Source organism: Lithobates pipiens, unplaced genomic scaffold, assembly GCF_037356315.1.
Source record: "Lithobates pipiens isolate NorthernLeopardFrog02 unplaced genomic scaffold, aLitPip1_a1.2 Scaffold_23, whole genome shotgun sequence".
NCBI classification, from domain to species: Eukaryota; Metazoa; Chordata; class Amphibia; order Anura; family Ranidae; genus Lithobates; species Lithobates pipiens.
Window position 1 is genome coordinate 153,910,023 of NW_027507785.1, and position 23,589 is coordinate 153,933,611.

Below are 23,589 nucleotides of genomic sequence, written 5' to 3' on the forward strand. Positions count from 1 at the left end.
GGACGGGGACTCATCCTCACTGTCCGAACGGTCCTGGTCAGCGTCGTCGGAAAAGACAGAGCATGGGTCACCGGCCTCAGCAGGACCGAGTCTGCGTCAGAGCTCTCCACAGAGGACAGGGGGGCAGGGGCCGCTTTTTAGCACCTTTCTTCCCACACACCACCTCCATCTCGGCAACGAACGAATTGAGGACCGCCGTCAGGGTGTCCATGGGTACTGCACAGTCCGCAGGTGACCCAGTTGCAATTGCCTGGATTTTGGGGGAAGAAACACCAGTTTCTGAAGCCATGCTGACCCTACCCTGTCTGCCACCCGAAGGGGACTTAGGACAGTGACAGTCCCACCTTCCTTGCTGCCACTGACAGAGGGGCTCTAACCCGCCAGACTCACCACCCTGAGGAGTTCTGTGCTGTTCACAAGTAGTGCCTGTAGACCCCGAGTGCTCCCAGGTGCAGAGGAAACAAAAGCTGTGTTGGTGGCAGTCGTCAGGGTGAGCACTAAACTATCTGAAAAACGTGCTCAAGCTCAATAAAATGGCCGCCCAGCATCCAGTAAACAGACAGGAAACACAGGGAAAATGGCTGTGAGAGCACATGCAAGCTGCTGCTGGAGAACACTGAAAAACATGCTCAGGCTTCTAGAAAATGTCCTGAATAGGAGAGCACTGGAAAAATGGCCGCTTGAAGCCCAGAAAGACATGCTGCCCTTGCCCACATCTAAAATGGCCGCCGGTCAGCTACCATGAGGCACAGAAGATAGAATGTGACAGAGACCCAGCGCTGCACCACAAAACACAGCCGACCCTCACAGGCACCTTCCGGGAGCTTAACAAACAGGATCCAGGACACCACCAGCCAGCCCCCTATCCCAGGTGAGAGCCCCAAGGGATCTGTACACATACACCGCTCAGCACCACATGTAGCGCCCCCCCCCCGGAGGGGGAAGAGGGGAGATAGGGACAGGGGAGAGAAAAGAGGGAGGTGAGGGACCCCCGAATCTACCTCCCAGGGAATGCCCAGCTGCTCAGCCCCGCGGGACAGGGAGAGCCGTACTTACCAGTCCTGAAGAGCTGGGAGACATTCCATCACAGACCCACTCACTGACCAGTACAGGGTGGCTGTTGGCCCAGCATACTGTGGCGTAGACATCAGTAGCTGAGGTTTCGTCATGGCCTGCCGAGCCGTAGCTAGGACCTCTAGGATCTGCATACACTCGATGGCCGGACTGGGGAGACTACAAGGATAAGGGTATCCAGCCTGTCACCCAGCCGGCTGTTGATAGTTGATAAAAAAAAAAAGCATGAACCGATGGGTCCCCAGGGTTCCTAGGTCCTTCTCCTTTACTAGGCAAAATAAAACTGAGGTCTGTCTGCAGATGGGAGGGGATTGTAGCCTGAGGGACCGACCCCCTGGGCGGAACTAAGTTCTGAGTTTTGTGTTACAACTTTACCTCGTATTCTCCTAGAGGTAAGGCTAACAACCCATTTGTTACAGAGAGGAGCGGTGTCGGTTGGTGAATATAAGAGAAATTGCGTTTTTTTCAAAATTGACGCTCTGTTTTTGTTTATAAAAACCGCAGAGGTGATCAAATGGCACCAAAAAAAAGCTCTATTTGTGGGTAAAAAAAAGGACGTCAATTTTGTTTGGGTGCAACATCGCTCAAACACGCAATTGTAATTTAAAGCGAAGCAGTGCCAAATCGCAAAATGTGCTCTGGTCAGGAAGCCGGTAAAGTCTTCCAGGACTGAAGTGGTTAAGGTTAAACCTCTTTTCTTCTAGTTTTAATGAGAGGCCACAAGTCTTGTTAAACTTTATTCTGTGAAAAAGTTTTATCCCTATTGTGGGGGTTACCAGTATGGTATTCATAAATTGAAATCATATCCCCTCTCAGGAGTCTCGTCTCCAGAGGGAATAAATTCAGTGCTCGCAACCTTTCTTCATAACTAATATCCCCCAGACCCTTTATTAGCTTTGTTGCCCTTCTTTGTACTTCGCTCCATTTCCAGTACATCCTTCCTGAGGACTGGTGCCCAGAACTGGACAACATACTCCAGGTACGGCCAGGCCAGAGTCTTGTAGAGTGGGAGAATTATTGCTTTATCCCTGGAGTTAATCCCTTTTTTAAAGTATGCCAATCATATTACATTAATATTATGGTGCTGCAGACATTGTGATTGACGCTCCTTAATCAGCTATTCTTCATACAGAATTCAAATTGGTTAATCACTTTTCAACCAATCCGAATCGTTCTAAAAATTAGGAATCCATTAAAAAAATGAATATACAAAATGAAATTCATTACCATATTATTTGACTTTATTCTAACAAAATAATCATCCCAATTTATATTTGAACCGAAAACAAATTGCACATGTATATGCATCAGTCCCACATGGGCACGTAAACAGTAATTATACCATACATATGAGGTATCAATGCAAAGGTAAAATCAAGAGCAATAATTCTAGCACCAGACCTTCAGTGTAAATCTAACATTTTATCCTGTAAAGGCGTTGTCTATGGATAATATACTGTATATAGTTTGTTGCCATTTCACAGGCATGTGCAATTTTAAAGCATGACATGTTCGGTATCTATTTACTAGGTGTAACATCATGAACTTTTATTACAAATCGGGCATTATATTGTGTTTTTGTGCATTCAAATTTAATAAAAGGAAATGTGTTCCAAAAATATTGTGTTTGAGAAACCGCTGCACAAATACTGTGTGACATAAAAATTGCAACAACCACCATTTTATTCTCTAGGGCCTCTGCTCAAAAAATATATAGCATTTAGAAGTTCTAGCAAAAAATACTGATTTCTACAAGTGAGGAGTGTCAGAAAAACAAATTAAAACAGAACTCCCGATTACACTTCAACTGGTTAAAAAGTGTAATCAGGAGTTCAGCTTTAAATTTGTTAGTCAAGTCTATCTAAATCTGCTTGTGCATCCAACACTACCCCCCCCCCCCCCCCCCATCTTGATCGGTGTATAATTTAAACAATTGTTGGTACATTATGTTATTATAAAATCACGTTTTGTATTATTTTGCGGTTTATTGGGTGGTATACTCTATGGGCGCAGAGAGGTATAAAGTAAATGTTAAAAGCAGTTGCTTCATTGTAATTATTTGTATTTTTGCCAAACCTTACCTGCTTAGCATTAGCTTATTTTGGAGATTTCAGCCTTCTGTTATCAGACATGCGTTCTCCTCCTCCAGTCTTTGATTCTCTTACGTTCCACCCTGGCACCTGCTGCTGATCTCATTGACTCTACCTTCCCTTCTCACCCCTTGATGCCAGTAACACATTATGTTATAACATACCTACACTAACAGCAAATAGACTAAAGCTGCTACATTGAGCAACTAGAGTTATGGGCAAAACAGCAGATGTGCACACATGGAACCCTGAGCAGCTTTCAGGCTGGGTTCACACTGGCGCAATGTAGGAACCACAGTGATTCCTGTGCCGGTTCCCACACCACATCAGAATGGCAAGCAGTTCACACTGCGCTTTACCAACTACTGCAGTGTCAATATAAAGTTATTTACACCCCCAAATCGGTTCGCAGAACACAGTGCAAACTGTGGAATTGGATTGCATGGGTCGGAACACCAGTTCCAGTGTTGACAAAAAAAAGGGTCCTGCACCATTTTGGTGCAAATTACATTTCAGCCGCACAGACATAGCATGTACACAGGAATGCGGTGCGCATCACATGCAATGTCTGCAATCACAGAACCCAGCCCAACACATTTTCCTACAGTAGAAAGCAGTGCAGTCTGACTACCGTATCCAAGACAAGGAAACTATAGGCAGTATCACCAAGAGTAAGAATTTGTGTTTTTACACGTTTCTATCATCTTGAAGAAACTATGCTGAATTCAGCACACATTCACAATATCATAATCACTTGGTAATACTGCATTCAACATTCTGCAGACATTTGCACTTTGGGTGCATGTCAGTATATAGCTACATAATGCCACACCAACAAATCAGACATTTGCATTCATAATTGGCTATTAAATTGCTTTAGTTCAGATGTTAACATTCACACTATACTATCAAAGTGGAAAATTATTTGGCTGTGCTGTGACAAATAAATACCTTATGTGCCAAGTGAAATAACAAGCGATTCTGGAGGCGACTTTTAGCTGCTAAAAAAAAAAAAAAAAATTACAATTCATAACCAAATAAGAGGATTTATAGCTTAAAAATTACTTTCTTTGAGAACATTAGGGGCACAGAATGGTATATCATGTACATAAGATTGTGCTGCTGCATTCAGGGAATTGGACACTGGTGAAACAAGACCGTAAGGAATGCTACTAGGAATGAGCTTTATGTTCGGGTCGGACAGGAGTTCGTCTCGAACATTGGCTGGTCGCCCGTTCGCCAAATAGCGAACAATTTGGGGTGTTCACAGCAAATTTGAAAGCCGCGGAACACCCTTTAAAACTCTATGGGAGAAATAAAAAATGCTAATTTTAAAGGTTAATACGCAAGTTATTGTCATAAAAAGTGTTTGGGGATCTGGGTCCTGCCCCAGGAGACATGTATCAATGCAAAAAAAAATGTTTTAAAAACTGCAGTTTTTTCAGAAGCAGTGATTTTCTGCTTAAAGGGAAACAATAAAAGTAAAATATTCCTTTAAATTTCATACCTGGGGGGTGTCTATAGTATGCCTGTAAAGTGGCGCATGTTTCCTGTGTTTACAACAGTCCCTGCTCAAAATGACATTTCTAAAGTAAAAAAAGTAATTCAAAAGTAGCCGCGGCTATTAATGAATTGTTGGATCTCTGCAATACACATAAAAGTCATTGCAAAAAAGGCATGCGATTTGCCCACAGTCCATTACCAGGCCCTTTGGGGTCTGGTATGCATATTAAGGGCAACCCCGAACCAAAATACAAAAAAAAATTTAAAAAATGTTCCATACCAAGCCCTTCAGGTCTGTTATGGATATTAAGGGGAACACCACACCAAAATGAAAAAAAAAAATGGCATGGGGCCCCCCTCAAAATCCATGCCCGACCCTTATCCATACACGCAACCTGGCAGGCCGCAGAAAAGAAGGGGGGGGATGAACCATACCAGGCCACATGTCCTCAACATGGGGAGGAAGAAAATGTTAAAAAAAATACAATAGTCAGCTTTTGACAATTCCATTATTAATGTCTTCTTCTTTCCCTGCTTCTTCCTCCATCATCTTCTGGTTTTCATTCGGTTTTCTTCCTCCATCTTGTTCTTCCCCCGCCTCTTCCTCCGGATGCTGGACGAGAAGACCAGAGGAAGAAGGAGAAGACCGGAGGAAGAAGCAGAGGACCAGAAGAAGATGGAAGAAGAAGCAGGGAAAGAAGAAGACATTAATAAAGGAATTGTCAAAAACTGGCTATTGTCTAACATTTTTGACACTTTTTTTGACAAATGGTAGGGCTAAGCACAGGACACAAGGGTCACTTTGCAGGCATACTATAGACACCCTCCAGGTACAAAATTTAAAGGAATATTTCATTTTTATTGTTTCACTTTAAGCATTATTATAGTCACTGCTCCTGAAAAAACGGCTGTTTAAAAAAAAAAAAAAATTGCATTAATACATGTCCCCTGGGGTAGGACCCAGGTCACCAAACACTTTTTATGACAATAACTTGCAAATAAGCCTTTAAAATTAGCACTTTTGATTATTCATGTTCGTGTCCCATAGACTTTAATGGTGTTCGCGTGTTCTAACACATTTTTTGCCTGTTCGCATGTTCTGCTGCGAACCGAACAGGGGGGTATTCGGCTCTTCCCTGAATGCTACATATAAACCCTTCCACTCCATGTTCAAGTTTTGTAGCAAAGCAATAGTAATAGTGAATCATAAGATCAGAGAGGAAGGAACTGTGGCCGTGAATGTACCCCAAGAAAAGGATTTGTGGCCAGAACTCCTATTTTCTTAAGCATAAATTAAGGTACATAGGTATATCCAAAAGGAGTCTTACTCACGGGTGGGCAACACAGCAAACATGTTCACAGGCCCACAAGTAAAAGGTTACCAAAAGGAGGCACAACAAAGCTTACAAAACCACCTGAGGCATGTTATGACTGAAGATGACATACTTTCATAGTTAGTAAAGTTGAATAAAGACACAAGTCCATCCAGTTCAACCTGAGTGAGTGTCTACCCCTATCCCTGTACATTGCACACTCACATTAGTCCCTACCCTCAAGGAGCCCACAATCTTAGGTCCCCATTCATATACTAGGGCCAATTTTGGACAGAAGCCAATTAACCTACCTGCATGTCTTTGGAGTGTGGGAGGAAACCGGAGTACCCGGAGGAAACCCATGCAGGCACAGGGAGAACATGCAAACATCACATGACCCTGGAACAACCATCTGGTAAAACCGGAGAACCGTGTGAACAGAAGACTAGATGGCAGACTTACAGATCTGAAAAACAGATGTCTGATGCTGAAAAGCCTATGAAGCACCAACTGACCTGGTAGAGCAAGAGAACCTTAATCATGAGGTCTCATGCACACTGGATGCTAATAATTGTCCTGGATGAATTATGCTGGTAAACATGTGTGTAGCGTTTACCCATGTCAAGCGCTTGGGCGTTTATTTCATTGCCCAGAATAAATGTATTCTGCCCATTGAAATGAAACGTCCAAGCGCTAAAACCATACCTAGCGTTAACGCATGTTTACACTTGTTTTTGCAGCATTTGGCAGTTTTCTGACAAAACATTCCTCCCCTCAACCCAATTATAATGCGTTTAGGAGAGGAGCGTTCTATTGCCTATAAACTCTGCTGCCCCAAAACTCTGGTAAAAGCCTATGTGCATGAACACATAGGGGTTAATTTGCTAAAACTGGAGGGTATAAAATCTATAATCAACAAAATATAGTTTTATTGAATAGAACACACGGCAGTGGAAGTCTGTAAGTACATAGGCATACAATCAATAAACAGCAGTGGTGTTAATCCTCACATCATCCCATACAAGGGGGTGACTGTATAGCCAACTCGTCAGCACAGGTCAGGTAAGCATTGCGAACTACCCAGTACCCAGCTTTTCTTGAGTGGGAGATTATAAACAATTGAACAGTGCAAGTAACAAAAGAAGAAAGGAAAAAAAAAAAAAAAAGAAGAAAAAACAGAAAAGTAATAAAGAAAACCCAAAAAGGTCAAACCACCTGGGAGTATACATTCCGGGTTTTACATATTATTGCAAAGACAAATAAATCAGCTCTGACAGTTCATCCAAGATCCAGTATGAGCATCTAGAGTCAAAAACAGGTAGCTAGATTCATATCAGCAGCCTGTTCAGGGCCAACTGCGGTGCCACATCTGGGGAGCTCAACCAACTCTGCCAAATGCTACTGAACTTTTTGGTTACTTCCCATGATGATATGCATTTTTTTTCTCTAATGAGAGTAGTGTTAACCATTTGGATCCACTGTGCCTCCTTCTGGGCTTCCTCTGAGAGCAAAAGTAAAGCAATCCGCTTACTATAGTAGTCTTGTGAGAGCAATGTATAGCGGTGTGTAGAATAGTTCCTCAACGAGACTCCCCAGCAAACATGTTACTGGGTCTACTGAAAGTTGGACCTGGTAAACACTATTAATTTTGGGGACAATTCTACTCCAATACTTTATCAACTTGGGACATCTCCAGAGCATATGGATGAGATCACCTGGATGAGCTTGACATTTTGGACATATGAGAGTTTCTCATCTGCCCCACTTATGTACCTGTACTGGGTTACGGTACACTCAGTGTAATATGAAGAGGTGCGACAGTCTCTGCGCTGTGGACACCGACACCAGCGGACCCACTCGTAGAATCTGATCCCATTGTTCCCTGTCAATAGGGCCAACATCTTGATCCCATCTCTCCCTGCAGAGTAGAAGGTCAGGGGCTTGCACGTGCGATAATAGGGGAGTATAAATGCTGGAAATTATACCTTTCTTCTCAGGGTCCGTGTATTATAGAATCCAGGAACGCAGCGTTTTCTAATTGCAAATTAGAGTGTCTACCTTGGGAGCGCATAATATGGTGTAGCTGTATGTATTGGAAATGATGACCCTTCAGCCCAGGGAATTCCCGCAGAAGTTGAGGATATGGCTTTAGGACAGAGCCGTTAAGTATTTGGGTAAGAAATCTAATCTCCGCTCTCTCCCAGACCAGGTGTTTTAGGCACATTGGCTAGATCAGTATAAAAGCGGTTCTGCCAAATGGGTGTCTGGCAGAAACACCCAGTTATCCCCAGCATGGACCTGACCTCTTTCCAGACTTTCATTAGTAGCTGCACTGTGGGAAATTTAGCTGGGACCCTAGGAAACCCCATTTCCATATGAGAAATGCAGGGTAAGTTGTATCCGGGCCTAGAAGTAGACTCTTGGAAGAATCTTCAACTGTCTCAAGATCCCAGCCTGTGAAATGTTGTAGTTGGGCTGCATAATAGGATTTTTAAAAACAGCTTACCTGTAAAATCCTTTTCTTGGAGTACATCATAGGACACAGAGTCTCAAGTAATTACTTGGTGGATTATAGGCCTACCCTCAGGTGTTGACACTAGTATAACCAATACAGGAAGTTGACTCCCCTGTATAAGCCCTTCTCCTTCCAGGAGCACCTCAGTTTTAATATAAGCAATATACTCTCACCCCATAAAACAGAGGGGCGGGAGCTCTGTGTCCTATAATGTACTCCAAGAAAAGGATTTTACAGGTAAGCGGTTTTAAAAATCCTATTTTCTTTATCGTACATCATAGGACACAGAGTCTCAAGTAATTACTTGATGGGATGTCCCATAGCAATGCTACTTGAGGGGGGGGGGGGGGGGAGACACAACCCGTAGGGTAACCCCCAGACCTGAAGACTTATACTGCTGCCTGCAGCACACTGCGCCCGAAGGCGATATCCTCATTCCATCTTACATCTACTTGATAAAATTTTGCAAATGTATGTACTAAAGACCAAGTTGCGGCCTTGCAGATCTGAGACATGGAGGCCTGGTGACGCACTGCCCAAGAAGCACCAACCGCTCTGGTAGAGTGCGCCTTAACTTGAAAAGGGGGAATCTTTCCCTTTAAACCATAAGTTTGAATTATAATTTGCCGAATCCACTTGGAGATAGTGGATTTCGACGATGCCTGTCCCTTCTTAGGACCCTCTGGCAGAATGAATAAGATGTCAGTCTTACGAATCTGAGCAGTTTTCTTCAAATAGATTTTCACTGCTCTCACTACATCAAGACAATGTAGAGATTTTTCTTCCCTGGAACCTGGTCTGGGAAAAAACGAAGGCAGGACAATATCTTCATTCAGATGAAAGCCTGAAACTACCTTTGGCAAAAAGCCTGGACGAGGGCGTAACACTACTCTGTCATCATGAATAACCAAATATGGCAGCCAATTCTGACACCCTCCTTGCTGACGATATAGCAACTAAAAATACCAGCTTCCTTGGCAAAAGGACTAAAGGAATATGCTGTAATGGTTCAAATGGCTGTTTTTGTAACACAACAAAACTAGATTCAAATCCCAAGGGCTTAAAAGGAGATCTAACTGGCGGATTTATCCGCAGCACTCCTTGCATGAAACCCCAGACTAAAGAATGCGTAGCAAGCGGCCTTTGAAACAAAATTGATAAGGCTGAGACTTGACCCTTAATAGTACTCAGGGCCAGCTTCATTTCTACACCCAACTGTAGAAAGGCAAGAATTCTGCCTATAATATATCTCCGAGGGTGCCAACCCTTGGATTCACACCAGGAAACATAAGCTTTCCAGACTCTATAATATATAGCTCTAGAAGCTGGCTTCCTAGCATTAATCAAAGTAGAGAACTGATTTGGAAAGCCCAAGTTTCTTCAGAATGTGGGTCTCAATAGCCAAGCCGTTAAATATAGCGTTTGTAAAGTAGGATGGAATATAGGCCCCTGCGATAGCAGGTCTGGCCTTAGTGGAAGGACCCTCCACTGTCATCTTTACGATATCCGCAAACCATGACCTTCTGGGCCATGCTGGTGCTATCAGAATTACCGACTTTCTTTCCAGCTTGATCCTGGAAAGAAGCCGAGGCAGCAACCGGATTGGGGGGAAAGCATAGATCAGTGAGAACTGATCCCATGGGGTCACCAACGCATCTGTTCCGTACGCGAGTGGGTCCCTTGTCCTGGACACAAAGTTGACTAGCTTTGTGTTGAATGTGGACGCTAGAAGGTCTATGTCTGGAGTCCCTAATTTTTGGCAAACAGCTCGAAACACTTCGGGATGAAGAGACCATTCCCCCGGGAATAGCTGCTGACGACTTAGATAGTCCGCCTGCCAATTTTCTACCCCCGGAATGAAAACTGCCGATAGGCAGGGGACATTCTCTTCCACCCAAGTTAGAATCTGGTTCACCTTTCTCTGAGCTGGGAGACTTCTGGTGCCCCCATGGTGATTGATATATGCCATAGCCGTGGCATTGTCGGATTGAATCCTGACAGGAAAATCCTTTAACCTGGAGGTCCAGGTCTTTGGGGCCAGATATACTGCCCGAATCTCTAGGATGTTGATGGGTAAGGTACGCTCGGTTCCTGACCATCGTCCCTGGACAGTCGTTTTCTCTAGTACTGCTCCCCAGCCTGAAAGGCTGGCATCCGTTGTCACTACCTTCCAGATAATTGGTCTAAAGGTTTTCCCCTTCAGCAAGTTTCGGGATAGTAACCACCAACTGAGGCTCTGGGACACTCTTGGGGACAGCCGCATTGGCAAATCCAAAGTTTGATTCGTCTTGTTCCAAGCAGACAGGATACTGCTTTGAAACAGTCTCAAATGGAATTGGGCATAGGGAACTGCTTTGAATGAAGCTACCATCTTCCCTAACAATCTCATACAAGGGCGAATTGAAGGATTTCTTCTTGACCTGATCATCCTCACTAGCTCCTGTATGGAGCTGATCTTTGCCGGAGGCAAGAACACCCTCTTCTGGGCTGTATCTATGATCATGCCTAGATACTCCAGCCTCTTTAGTGGCTTCAAGGAGGACTTTTTTAGGTTGAGAATCCAACCCAAACTTTCCAGGTAGCTGCTTGAAACGGCCACACCCCGTCTTAAGTGACCCACTGAACAGTCTATTAACAATAGATCGTCTAAGTAAGCCAGGACAGTTATGCCCTGTGCCCTTAACCGGGCTAGAGGTGGGGCAAGTACTTTTGTGAATACCCGAGGTACTGTAGCAAGGACGAAGGGCAGGGCTACAAACTGAAAACCTCGAAACGCAGAAACCTCTGGTGAGGAGGGAATACAGGGACATGCAGATATGCATCTCTGATGTCGATGGATGCCAGAAGTTCCCCTCCTTGTAGGATAGATACGACTGAATTGATTGACTCCATGCGAAAGGAGCGGATCCTCAGGAACTGATTTAGATTCCGTAGATCTAGAATTGGTCTGATATTTTCATTCGGCTTTGGCACCGTAAATAGGTTTGAGTAAAAACCCAAACCCTGCTCTTCTTTGGGGATCTGCATGATCACCCCTTGAGCCAATAATCGGTCCAACGCTTGCAATTGGGATTGCTTTTTGGCTGGATCCCTCAGAACGTTTGATCTGAGAAAACGGGCTGGTGGAAACTTTCAAAATTCTAGCTTGTATCCTAGAGCTACAGTGGAGAGGGTCCATCTGTCCTGAATTTCCCTCTGCCAGACTACTGAGAACTTCAGAAGTCTTCCCCCCACCTTGGTGAGGGGAGATGCCTCTTCATGATGAGGCCTTGGTATTTCGCTTTGCAGACTTGCGGCCCCAGGTCCTCCTCTGTGCTTGGGTCCGACCCTGAGATCTCCCCTTGGGGTCCGTCGGCGAAGACCGTCGCCCCTGCCTAGAGGAGGATGCCCTTGGCACTGGGGAAAAAGTCTGTTTAAACGAAGGACGTTTATATTTTCTTTTGACTGGTAAAAGAGTACTCTTTCCGCTGGAAATAGTCTGAATGTATTTATCCAAGCTATCTCCAAAAAGGCATTCTCCCTTAAAGGGGAACCCAGTTAGAAGATTTTTACAAGGTGTTTCAGCTGACCAACCCTTTAACCAAAGGGTCCTTTGCATGTGTACAAGTACAAGCGCCAGACGTGATGCCTGGTGAATAGAGTCCTTTATAGCATCTATGGCAAAGCATAATGCTTTAGGTAGCTCGGCCAACTCCTTAGCTTGTTGTGCAGGGAGCTCTTTGAGGGCATCTGCAAACTGGTCCTTTAAGGACTGACAGATGCCTATGGCTGCTATCGCAGGCTGAGTTACGGTCCCTGCTAAGGAAAAAGAGGTTTTTAAACAGACCTTCCAACTTTTTATCTGTTGGATCCTGAAGCATATGTGCATTGTCCACTGGACAAGTTAAATTTTTATTCACATTGGAAATCGCAGCGTCTACTGCTGGAATCTTCCACCTTTTAGTGAATTTTTTCCTCCATAGGATAGAGATTAGAGAATCTTTTAGGAGGGGAGAAATGCTTATCTGGATGATCCCATTCGGAATAAATAAGCTTTTCAAGTAATGCGTGTACTGGAAACGCATGTAAAGGCTGAAAAGGTTTTAAGGATCCTAAAGAGGATACCGGACCTTCAGCTGCCTCTATTAGGGGTAACATGAAAGTAGAGCGAACCATCTCTGTAAGGCTCTGTACTTCAGTTTGTGAAGGTGAATTTCCAAGTACTGTTTCCTCTGCAGAGGAATAACCGGCTTGTTTTTCTTCCCGATCATCTGCGGGAAAGAGCTCGTCATGTCCCCATAGTTCTTTAGGACCCTCCACTGACTGTAAACAGTCTAAGGTGGGGGAGGGGGATCTAGGACGTTTCCTATCAACCTGGATGGATGATGCGATTAAAGTCACTAATCTTCCTTCTAAGCCTTGCAGGGCAGAGGAAAGTCACATAAACAGGGGCTGAAGTGTGTGAAGCAGTTGCACCACCGCTAGCTTGCAATGACTCACCCTGGCTTGCCATGTCTGATCTCTCTGAAGAGGAAGACAGTATGGAGGCATGACTGGGGTTCCCAGCGCCTGAGGGTGACACCTTAGGTACATTTACGGTAGGTCTGGAAGACATAATGCTAAGTAAAAAAGCAGAGGCACACACAATATTATCTGCTAAATAATTCTTACCAAACAACGCATGCTAACAGTTCTTTTCCTGTACTGGAAATGCCTGCTTTACACCATTACGTGCCCCTCGCTAAATGTCTCTAATGCCACGTACACACGAACGAGCTACGTGCCCACACACGGCACTTTTTCAGCGGACTAATACGGCGTACTAAGTCCGCCCCGGACTATCCGCCGTACTTTTGAAATGAACGGACTCGCCCACACACGCGGAGAAAAGTCCGCTCATTTTCAGCGCATCTCCAGGTAGCCGGGGCCAGCGAAGGAGGCGTCGCTGGCCCCGTTACCTGGTATGGACTTAAAGGGGAATCCCTACGCTGAAAAATCAGCGTGGGGGTCCCCCCCAGGTCCACATCAGACCCTTATCCGAGCACGCCACCCAGCCGGCCAGGAAAGGGGGTGGGGACGAGCGAGCGCCCCCCCTCCTGAGCCTTGCCAGGCCGCGTGCCCTCAACATGGGCCGCGCCCCCCCAACCCCAAAGCACCTTGTCCCCATGTTGAGGAGGACAAGGGCCTCTTCTTGACAACCCTGGCCGTTGGTTGTCGGGGTCTGCGGGCGGGGGGCTTATCCGAATCCGGGAGCCCCCTTTAATAAGGGGGCCCCCGGATACCAGCCACCCTATGTGAATGAGTATGGGGTACAATGTACCCCTACCCATTCACCTGTACAAAAAAAGTAAAAAAAAACAACACACAAGGGTTAAAATAGTTTATTGCACAGCTCCGGGAGTCTTCTGTCCGTCTTCGGGGGTCTTCTCGCCGGACTCCTTATTAAAGGGGGCTCCCGGATTCCGATAAGCCCCCCGCCCGCAGACCCCGACAACCAACGGCCAGGGAAGAGGCCCTTGTCCTCATCAACATGGGGACAAGGTGCTTTGGGGTAGGGGGGCCACGCGGCCCCCCCTTCCCCAAGGCACCCCCCATGTTGAGGGCACGCGGCCTGGCATGGCTCAGGAGGGGGGGCGCTCGCTCGTCCCCACCCCCTTTTTTGGCCGGCCGGGTAGCGTGCTTGGATAAGGGTCTGATGTGGACCTAGGGGGGGACCCCCACTCCGATCTTACGGCGTAGGGATTCCCCCCTTAAGTCCATACCAGATGACGGGGCCAGTGACGCCTCCTTCGCTGGCCCCGGCTACCTGGAGACGCGCTCAAAATGAGCGGACTTTTCTCAGCGCGGGAAAAGTCCGCTCATTTCAAAAGTACGGTGGACTAGCACACACACGGCCGTACTGTCCACCGAAAAGCGAGTCCTTAGTCCGCCGGACTTTTGGGTAAAAAAAGTCCGCCGGAGGCTACACACGGGTGGATTGTCCGGCGGACTCGAGTTTGCCGGACTTTTCCATCGGATTGTTTGATCGTGTGTACGCGGCATCAGTATAACAGACTCCTCTCCTCAGTGAACTCTGGCTGCGAAGGCTGAGTTTTCTTGTAGCAGAGAGTGCTTTAATGGGTGAGCCTCAGGTGGGCCTGATTGGCGTCCACAGCACTTGCCTCTCAGTAATCAACGCTGTATGGATAGACACTGTGTCATACCTAGCGTCATGTGACCTACGGTCACGCCCCTCTGTGTCCTCCGGCAACCCCCCATTCAGTTTGAATATGCTTAGCTTGTCTGTATTATGCAGACCTAAAGGGAGAGGGAACCCATGCTGCTTTGAAAACTGCTGGTTTATGCCACTCCACAGCAGGCTAGGATACCTACCATAACTGTGAGTAATATATATATATAAAAAAAAATGTCAAACTCCTAAAGGAGGAGAGGGGGAGGGAAAGGGTTGTTCTGTCAGAATGCTGCTAAACTCTGCAGAGTTTTAATGATTATGGAAACTTTTCCCCTTAGCTGCTAAGCAGCTGATAACCATTCAGCCTGCAAATTCCCTTAGGAAAGTAAGAACCCCCTCTGCTGGACAACACATATAATGAGACAGCGCTGTTCTATGGCATTTAAGGCATATAAAGGTTCTCTTTTTTTTTTTTTTTTTTACCTTATCCTTGCTGCAGGATACTGCTGAAACAGCAGATCCAAACTTCACCCATCACAGCGGGCTACGTTAACACACGCTCAAAGCCTGGGGCCCTTATAAAAGGGGTTCCGCTCCTTTGGGCCTTGTATAGCACCACTCAGGACAGCTTTAGGAAATGTAGCAAGACCAAAAAACTTCCTGGTTCCTAGGGTCCAGCTCTCAAAGAGAAGCATTACAAGCAACACCTCGTTCTTGCATCGAGGTCCATGTACCATCCTATGGCCTCAGTGGCGAGGATGGATCCGATTGTGGAGGTTTCTTTAAATCCAGAATGGATCCCTCCTGGAGCTCCGCAGAGCACATCTTCACTCGTGACCAACACCTTTAGACACTGGTGAAAAAACTGAGGTACTCCTGTTAGGAGGAGGGGTTATATAGGGGAGTCAACTTCCTGTATTGGTTATACCAGTGTCAACACCTGAAGGTAGGCCTATAACCCACTAAGTAATTACTTGAGACTCTGTGTCCTATGATGTATGATAAAGAAAGTACATTAGTGGACATGAAACAGCCATTCCACCTTGATCCTTAGGGAGCTGCAGGGTGGCAAGCTTAATACGCACCACTCCGTCTCTCCAAATGAGGGCCCTAAACTGCGAATCTTTACATCTGAACCAATACTGTGGTATCCAGATTGCAGCATTATGTAGAATGTACAGCGGAGCACAAATCATCTTTATGAGATTGCTGCGTCCGGTCACTGACAGCGCTAACTTACACCAGCTTGTATGTTTATGTTGGAATTTTTGATTGGATTCAAAGTTATATAGTCCCTTGGTTCTCTGGTAACCACTACGCCCAGATATCTAAATGAGGCGACTGCCTGTATATGAGACACGTTGTCTGGCAAAGGTGCCAGCAGAGGATCCAACAGTAGGAGGGCCGATTTATGCCAGTTAATCGCAAAGCCCGACATCTGCCCAAACCGATCAATCAGGCGCATCACCGCTCCCAAGGAGTCCCTGGTGTCTCCCAGGTACAGCAGAGTAACCATTGCATACAGGGAAAGCTTGTCCTCCCTTTTGTACCCTACGGAAACCTGTTATGTTGGGGGATGCTCGCACTATGGCTGCCAGGTGTTCTAAGGCAATGGCAAACAACAGGGGTGACAATGGGCACCCCTGACGTGTCCCCCGGAAAACAAAGGGAAAGGCTCCAACAGGGAATCATTTATCCTTATTTTCCCTGTAGGGGCAGAGTACAAAAGTTGCACCCAAGATATGAATTTGTCACCCAATCTGAATCGTTGCAGAACCGCCCACAAATAGTTACACTCCACGCTATCAAAAGCTTTGGCAGCAGCGAGAGAAAATATAGCCCTGTTGCCTGGGTTGTCCACTGTGATTTGGGTGTTTAGGAATAGCCTACATATATTTAACGCAGTAGACCGAGTAGGAATGAAGCCAAACTGGTCGAAGTGTACCAGTTCAGCCACAACCCCTGACAGTCTAGTGGCCAACACCCGCGCTAGCAATTTGCGATCTGCTTTAAGCAGTGAGATATGCCTGTACAAGTCAGGTTGTAGTGAATCGTTGCCTGGCTTTGGAATGACTACTGTGATAGCCTCATTCATAGATGCGGGCAGACCACCATCTTGAAGGGAATCATTCAGGGTTGGTAGCAAGGCAGGTAGCAGAGCAGCCTCGTTTGTCCCGTACATTTCAGTGGTTAGGCCATCTGCTCCCGGTGATTATTAGCCATCTGTTTCACCGCTAAAGAAAGCTCCTCTAGTGTTATTGGTGCATTAACCACTTCAGCCCCGGACCAATTGTCAGCCTAAGGACCAGAGGTCTTTTTACAATTTCGCACTGCACGGCTTTAACTGGTAATTGCGCGGTCATGCAATGTTGTACCCAAACTAAATTTGCGTCCTTTTCTTCCAACAAATAGAGCTTTCTTTTGATGGTATTTGATTGCCTCTACGATATTTATTTTTTTCGATATAAAAGGAAAAAGACTGAAAATTTAAAAAAATATACATTTTCTACTTTTTGTTATAAGAAAAATCGAATGAACTAAATTTTAGTCATACATTTAGGCCAAAATGTATTCAGCCACATGTCTTTAGTCAAAAAAATGTCAATAAGCGTATATTTATTGGTTTGCGCAAAAGTTATAGCGTCTACAAACTAGAGTAACTTTTTTTGGAATTTACACAGCTTTTAATTTATGACTGCCTATCTCATTTCTTGAGGTGCTAAAATGGCAGGGCAGTACAACCCCCCCCCCAAATGACTCCATTTTGGAAAGTAGACACCCCAAGGAAATTGCTGAGGGGCATGTTGAGCCCATTGAATATTTTTTTTTTGTCCCAAGTGATTGAATAATGACACAAAAAAAAAAAAAAGTTTACAAAAAGTTGTCACTAAATGATATATTGCTCACACATGCCATAGTTATATGTGGAATTGCACCCCAAAATATATTCTGCTGCTTCTCCTGAGTACGGGGATACCACATATGTGGGACTTTTTGGCACCTCGAAAACCAATCACCGCCTTCAGGATTTCTAAGCCCCTGTACACACGTCGGAGATTTCGACAACCAAATCCGTCGGATTTTCTCAGACGGATCTTGTCCGAAACTGTTGCATACACACGGTCGGACTAAGTTGTCGAAAAATCTGATCTTTCAGAACGTGATGACGTAATTTTGTTACGATGGGACTACATTCAGGCTAGTAGCCAATAGCTTTGATGTAGGAATTTGATCTGAGCATGCGTGGCACTTGGTCTGATCAAAATTCGCTACACATGATCGGAGTATGTCCGAACGGCCCAGTTGGTCGGGAAATATTTCCAACATGTTGGAAAATTGGGTCCGACGGATATTCCGACGGAATCAGTCCGATGCATAGTCCGACGACACGGTCCGATAGGACACATTCCAATGGATTCTCTGACCGTGTGTTCAAGAGCTAAGGGTGCAAATTTTTGATTTCACTCCTCACTACCTATCACAGTTTCGAAGGCCATAAAATGCCAAAATAACACAACCCCCCCATGACCCAATTTTTTTGTCCCAAGTGATTTAATAATGACACACAAAAATTTTTTTTTTACAAAAAGTTGTCACTAAATGATATATTGCTCACACATGCCATAGTTATATGTGGAATCGCACCCCAAAATATAGTCCGCTGCTTCTCCTGAGTACGGGGATATCACATATGTGGGACTTTTTGAGAGTCTAGCCGCGTACGGGACCCCGAAAACCAATCACTGCCTTCAGGATTTCTAAGGCAAATTTTTGATTTCACTCCTCACTACCTATCACAGTTTCGAAGGCCATAAAATGCCAAAATAGCACAAACCCCCCCCCCCCCCCATGACCCCATTTTGTAAAGTAGACACCCCAAGCTATTTACTGAGAGGCATGTTGAGTCCATGAAATATTTATATTTTGCCACAAGTTGCAGGAATATTACAATTATTTTTTTTTTTTTTTGCACAAAGTTGTCACTAAATGATATATTGCTCACACATGCTATGGGCATAAGTGAAATTACACCCCAAAATAAATTCTGCTGCTTCTCCCGAGTACGGAGATACCACATGTGGGGGACTTTTTGGGAGCCTAGCCACGTACGGGACCCCGAAAACCAAGTAAGGCCTTCAGGATTTAAATATAAAATGCTACCAAAAAAAACTGTTAGCGATCGCAGGGATCAGGCCTGACTCTGTGAACGCTGCAGTTATGCATTTAGTGTTTTGTAAATGACAGTGATCGATCGATACTGCACTTGGGTGGGCTGGGCGGAGGGGCAAAACGCAGGTGCTAGCAGGTATCTGGGCTGATCCCGCTAACAATGCGTTTTTTTTGGAACCCTAAACTGCTGGGGACGCTAGTATAGATCTGATCAAATCAGATAATGATCTGTTCAGATTCTATACCACTACAGGAGGTTTATGCTTTGCGCGTGGGTGTTAGCGGTACTGGCACTAAGCTAGCGCTGCCTGGGGCGATGCAGACCCTGACCCTAAAACCTAATTGATATCACCCGCTGGGTGATCAGGGGGTTAAACCTTTATTGGGTAATAAATGGTGGGTGCCCTGATGCTATAAAAAGCAAACTAACTAACCAGAGTCACCCGTAACACTTATACGGTGATCACTGGTGAAAGGGTTAACTAGGGGCAAGCGGGGTTAAAATCTTTATTAGGTAGTATATGGGGGTCCCTGACGCTATATAAAAACCTGACAGGGAACCTAAATAACTAACTGGCTAACCAGCGTCACCAGTGGCACTTATACGGGGATCGCTGGTGAAAGGGTTAACTAGGGGCAATCAGGGGGTTAAAACCATTATTGGGTAGTATATGGGGGTACCTAGCACTATAAAAACCTGGCGGTGAACCTAAAAAAATTACTAGCTACCTAGCGGCACCAGTGACACTAATGCAGCGATCAGAAAAATGATCGCTTAGCGACACTGGCAAAAGGGGGTGAAAGGGTTAACTAGGGGCAATCAGCCCTGACAGTTTTTACTGTCACAACTGACACTAAATGCAGTGATCAGTAAATAAATGTGACTGGGGGGGAATCGGGGGGCGATCGGGGGGGGGGGGGATTTGTGTGCCTATGTGTACCTACATGTCAGTGTAGTGTTTGGTGCAATTACTTTCTGTGTTCTCCTCGCAGTCTGGTCAAAAAGACTGCCCCGAGGAGAATGACATCACTTCCTCCCTGCCTGTGTTTACAATACACAGCGGGGGAAGCATCTCATTCGCCTGGAGCGATCGAGAGGGGATGGCCAGAAACCAACGGCCATCCCCTCATCCCGGATCGCTCCTCAAGCGAAACGGACCGCCGCATCCAGCGGGAGGGGGTCCGATAGGACCCCCCACCCGCTGGAAGGCAAGCACGTACATGTATGTGCTTGTGCCTGTACATGCCATTCTGCTGACGTACTTTGCCATGCGGCGGTCCTTAAGTGGTTAAGTAGAGCAACACCCTGTTGTGATGTATTGGAAAGGGAGCACTGGTCCAGAAAGTTGTCCAATTTTTCCTGAGTAGGGTGCACCTTGGACGTGTACAGGTCCCGATACAAGTCGGAGAAAACCTGAGGGTATACGCATCTGGTCAGTTATTGTGTCCCCTGCAACAGTTTGTATGGCTTCTATGTGGGTATTACCTTACTGGGCCCTAGCTATCATTGCTAGCAAATGTCCAGTGTTTTCCCCCTCGTTAAAATATTTCTGCTGCAGGAAGAACCTCTTATTCTCCGCTGTAGTAGTGGAGACCTGTTGGTATAGGGCCTGTGCTTCCAGCTATCTGAGCACAGTACCGGGGGTGGGGGCAGCAACATATGGCTCTTCCGCCTTGGAGGCCTCACTCATCACTAGATTCTCCCACTCTTTGGCTTTAGTCTTGATGGCGGTGATCTGCGTCACAATCAGGCCCCGCAAATGAGCCTTCATTGCATCCCAGACCACCGCAGATTTAGCTGTGCCCTGATTAAAAAGGAGAAATTCAGAGATACCCTTGGGTATGGGATCAGATTCTGGAAAAATCGTGAACCAGAAGGTGTTAACCTTCCATAGTCTAAACTGACGGCTAGAGGAGACATTTATGCAAGCTCACAAGAGAGAATGATCCGAGATGTTGCGTAGGTCACTTAGTTGATGTGCCAGCTTGTTGCCCAGGCATAAGTCAATGCGGGAGAGGCATTTATAGGATGGAGAGTAACAAGAATAGCAGTGTACATTTGGATTTTGGTCCCTCCACACATCTCGTAAGCCAATTTCTGCAAGAAATCGAGCAAAAGGGGTGCATCCGCCTGGCTGTGGGGGTTGCCCCTAGTTCTGGATGAGAATTTATCCATTTATTTATCCATCACATTGTTGTAAACTCCCAACACCCAAATAGGGACTTTGGAATGTGAGGCAATGAATTGCGCTAGACATTTCTGGCTATCAGAGAAGGGTGGGAGGGACATAAATATTAGCAATGATACACGTCAACCCTGCCAACTTGCAGAGTCAAACAATGTGCCGTCCCTGATCATCGACCAGGGAGTGCAGTAACTGAAAGGAGACAGCATGCAAAATAAGTATGCTAACCCCTCCTTGAGTAAGCTGTGTGGGTGGAGTGAAACTGGGTGGGATAGCTGCGGCTTTTAAGTGTAGATATAGTATCTGCCTGTAGGTCTGTTTCCTTTGTGGGCCTTCACCATGGAGAAAAAAGTCACCCGCTTCACTCCATCACCCAGCCCCCTCACATTCCATGAAATCAAGGTGCTCAGGCACTTCCTGATGACGCAGAGGGGACTGCGAAACACGTAGAGGCTGCGGGAACTACTTGTAGAGCAAGTGCTGGCAGCAGGTGAACTAAGGAGAGGGAGAAAGGGGTCACCTGTGGAACAACATTTACAGGCCCGGAGCGCACCCTGATTCATGGCTGGGTGAGCTTAATGTCGGCTCTGACACAGGAACATGTGAGTGCAATCTGTTTTTAATTTTTTTTTATAATAAAAGTCGGAACCATATGTTTTCTATGAGTTTTGCATAATCGGTGGATTGCTGACTGGAGAATAAGCAGGTATAAGGAGTGGTTATCCATTGAAGGCGAGCTTCCATTTATTTCTGGTGAGTAGCCATTTTGTAAGGTGGTGGTGGCACGAAGGGTGAATTGTGGTGTGGAGCTATGCACATGAAAACAGGAAGAATTAATTAATTAAAGGAACTCTCTTCAGAATTGTGATGTTGCGCCCCTTCTTAAACACTGATTTTTGAAACAGAGTATACACAGACTTGTTTTGGGGTTTTTTTTTGTTGGTGTTTTGATTGCACTTTTTGGCTTGTTTATGAGCATTTGTTTTTGTTAAAGGTTGGTGTGTTAAGTTTGAATTGGAGCATTTAAATAGTAAAATACAACACAGGTGGTATTATCAAGGCTTGCATGTGATATATGCATAAGTATAACACTAAGCACAGTTAATAGTAGGAGATACTTATATCTTTATATCTTTATAATTGTGTGGGTAGCTTGCGCAATCTATAATTTGAAACGAAAATTATTGCATCTCTGCCTATTCTCCATGTCCTCTAAGCGGGCTGAATGGGCAGTAATAATTGATATGGCGGATTTCCCTCTGCAATGGCGCAACCTCATCTTCTACGTCGCTCACCCCCGTCTTCTAGGGCCGCAGTGTGGTCACGCAGTTTCTATATATCTTGACTGACTAGATTCAATTCCAGCTTCACCCCTTTAATCTCAGTTGTCAGGGTAGCAACGGATGTATTACAAAAGGTGACTGCTGTGAAAATGTCTCTGAGGGTAGGTTCAGGGACCTGCAGCATTTGGTCAGCCTGTATCCTGACAGTGTTAACAGGGGCTGGTGTACTCAGTGTCCCAGGATGAGGGAGGCTCTGTGTCCTCTTGTCCATGCAGCCTCCGGATCTTCAGGGAGAGGTTCCTGGCCATTCAGTTCCAGGAGAAGGGAGGGTGCCCTAGGCAGATTACTCTTCCCCTGGGAACCGCCAAACAGCTTCATGGCAGCCTCCTTGGCCCGAGCAACATGTCCGGGCACCATCTTGGATGCCATGCTCTGCTGCTGAGCTAGATTCTCTGCCCCCCTTGCGGGAAATGTCCGTCACCGGATTGTGGGATACAGAGCACCGCTGGATCGGAGAGGCAGTGAGGAGTCCTCCGGTGCAAGTTAGGAGTGATCTGAGTGACTCAGGAGATCTGTGTCAGGATAATAGCCGGATTTTTGGCGGAGCTGACACACTACACCACCTTCTTCATCGGGTTCCAAGCCACGCCCCCGGAGGGTATAAAATCTGGTGCAGCTGTGCATGGTAGCTAATCAGCTTCTAACTGCAGCTTGTTCAATTAAGCTTGGACAAAAAAAAACTGGAAGGGATTGGATTTTATGCAGAACTGCACCAGATTTTGCACTTTCTAGTTTTAGTAAGTCAACCATAGGCTTTTATTGAGCGGAGTTCAGAGGCTTTGGCAAAAAAACGCCAAAAGTAATAAAAAAAAAAAAAAAACCTGCATTTAGGAGCAACAGTGTGCATGAGGCCCAAGTATACCGACTTCAAAATCCACATGGAGATAGTAGAACAAGAAGCAGGCAGGCCCTTATCCCTCAAGACATGGGCTGCAAAAGCAAGGCCCTTCAAGCCAGCAACCAAGAAGCTGGAGGGTAAAGTGATCTTTCGGATTCAAGATACGGACGATCTTGGAGAGCTCAAAGAGTCTGCAAGGAATATGATGAAGTCCGAGAACCATGTCCACCTGGAACAGTTCAGTGTTTTAAGAATTACTAGAATGCCTTTTATCTCAATCCTGCAGAGGGGGTAATGAAGGTGTTTTAGAGGAGGGAAGGCATGGATCAGACTGAATTGATCTATGGAGTCACCAGAGAATCCACTGTACAGACTATTGGATCCCTGGATCAGGAGACAAACTTGC

At 45.7% G+C, this 23,589-nt stretch overlaps 1 protein-coding gene across 2 annotated transcripts in view; it reads right to left on the reverse strand.

The window, feature by feature from the left end:
- IFT56 (intraflagellar transport 56) overlaps positions 1 to 23,589 on the reverse strand; it is an 872,526-nt gene that overhangs the window by 713,043 nt on the left and 135,894 nt on the right. The window contains exon 5 of one of the 2 annotated variants that reach the window (XM_077452501.1): positions 4,116 to 4,162. In XM_077452501.1, the coding sequence (XP_077308627.1) occupies positions 4,116 to 4,162 (47 nt within the window). Of the gene's footprint in view, positions 1 to 4,115; positions 4,166 to 23,589 lie in introns of both variants that reach the window. The other variant, XM_077452500.1, reaches the window with a different exon arrangement.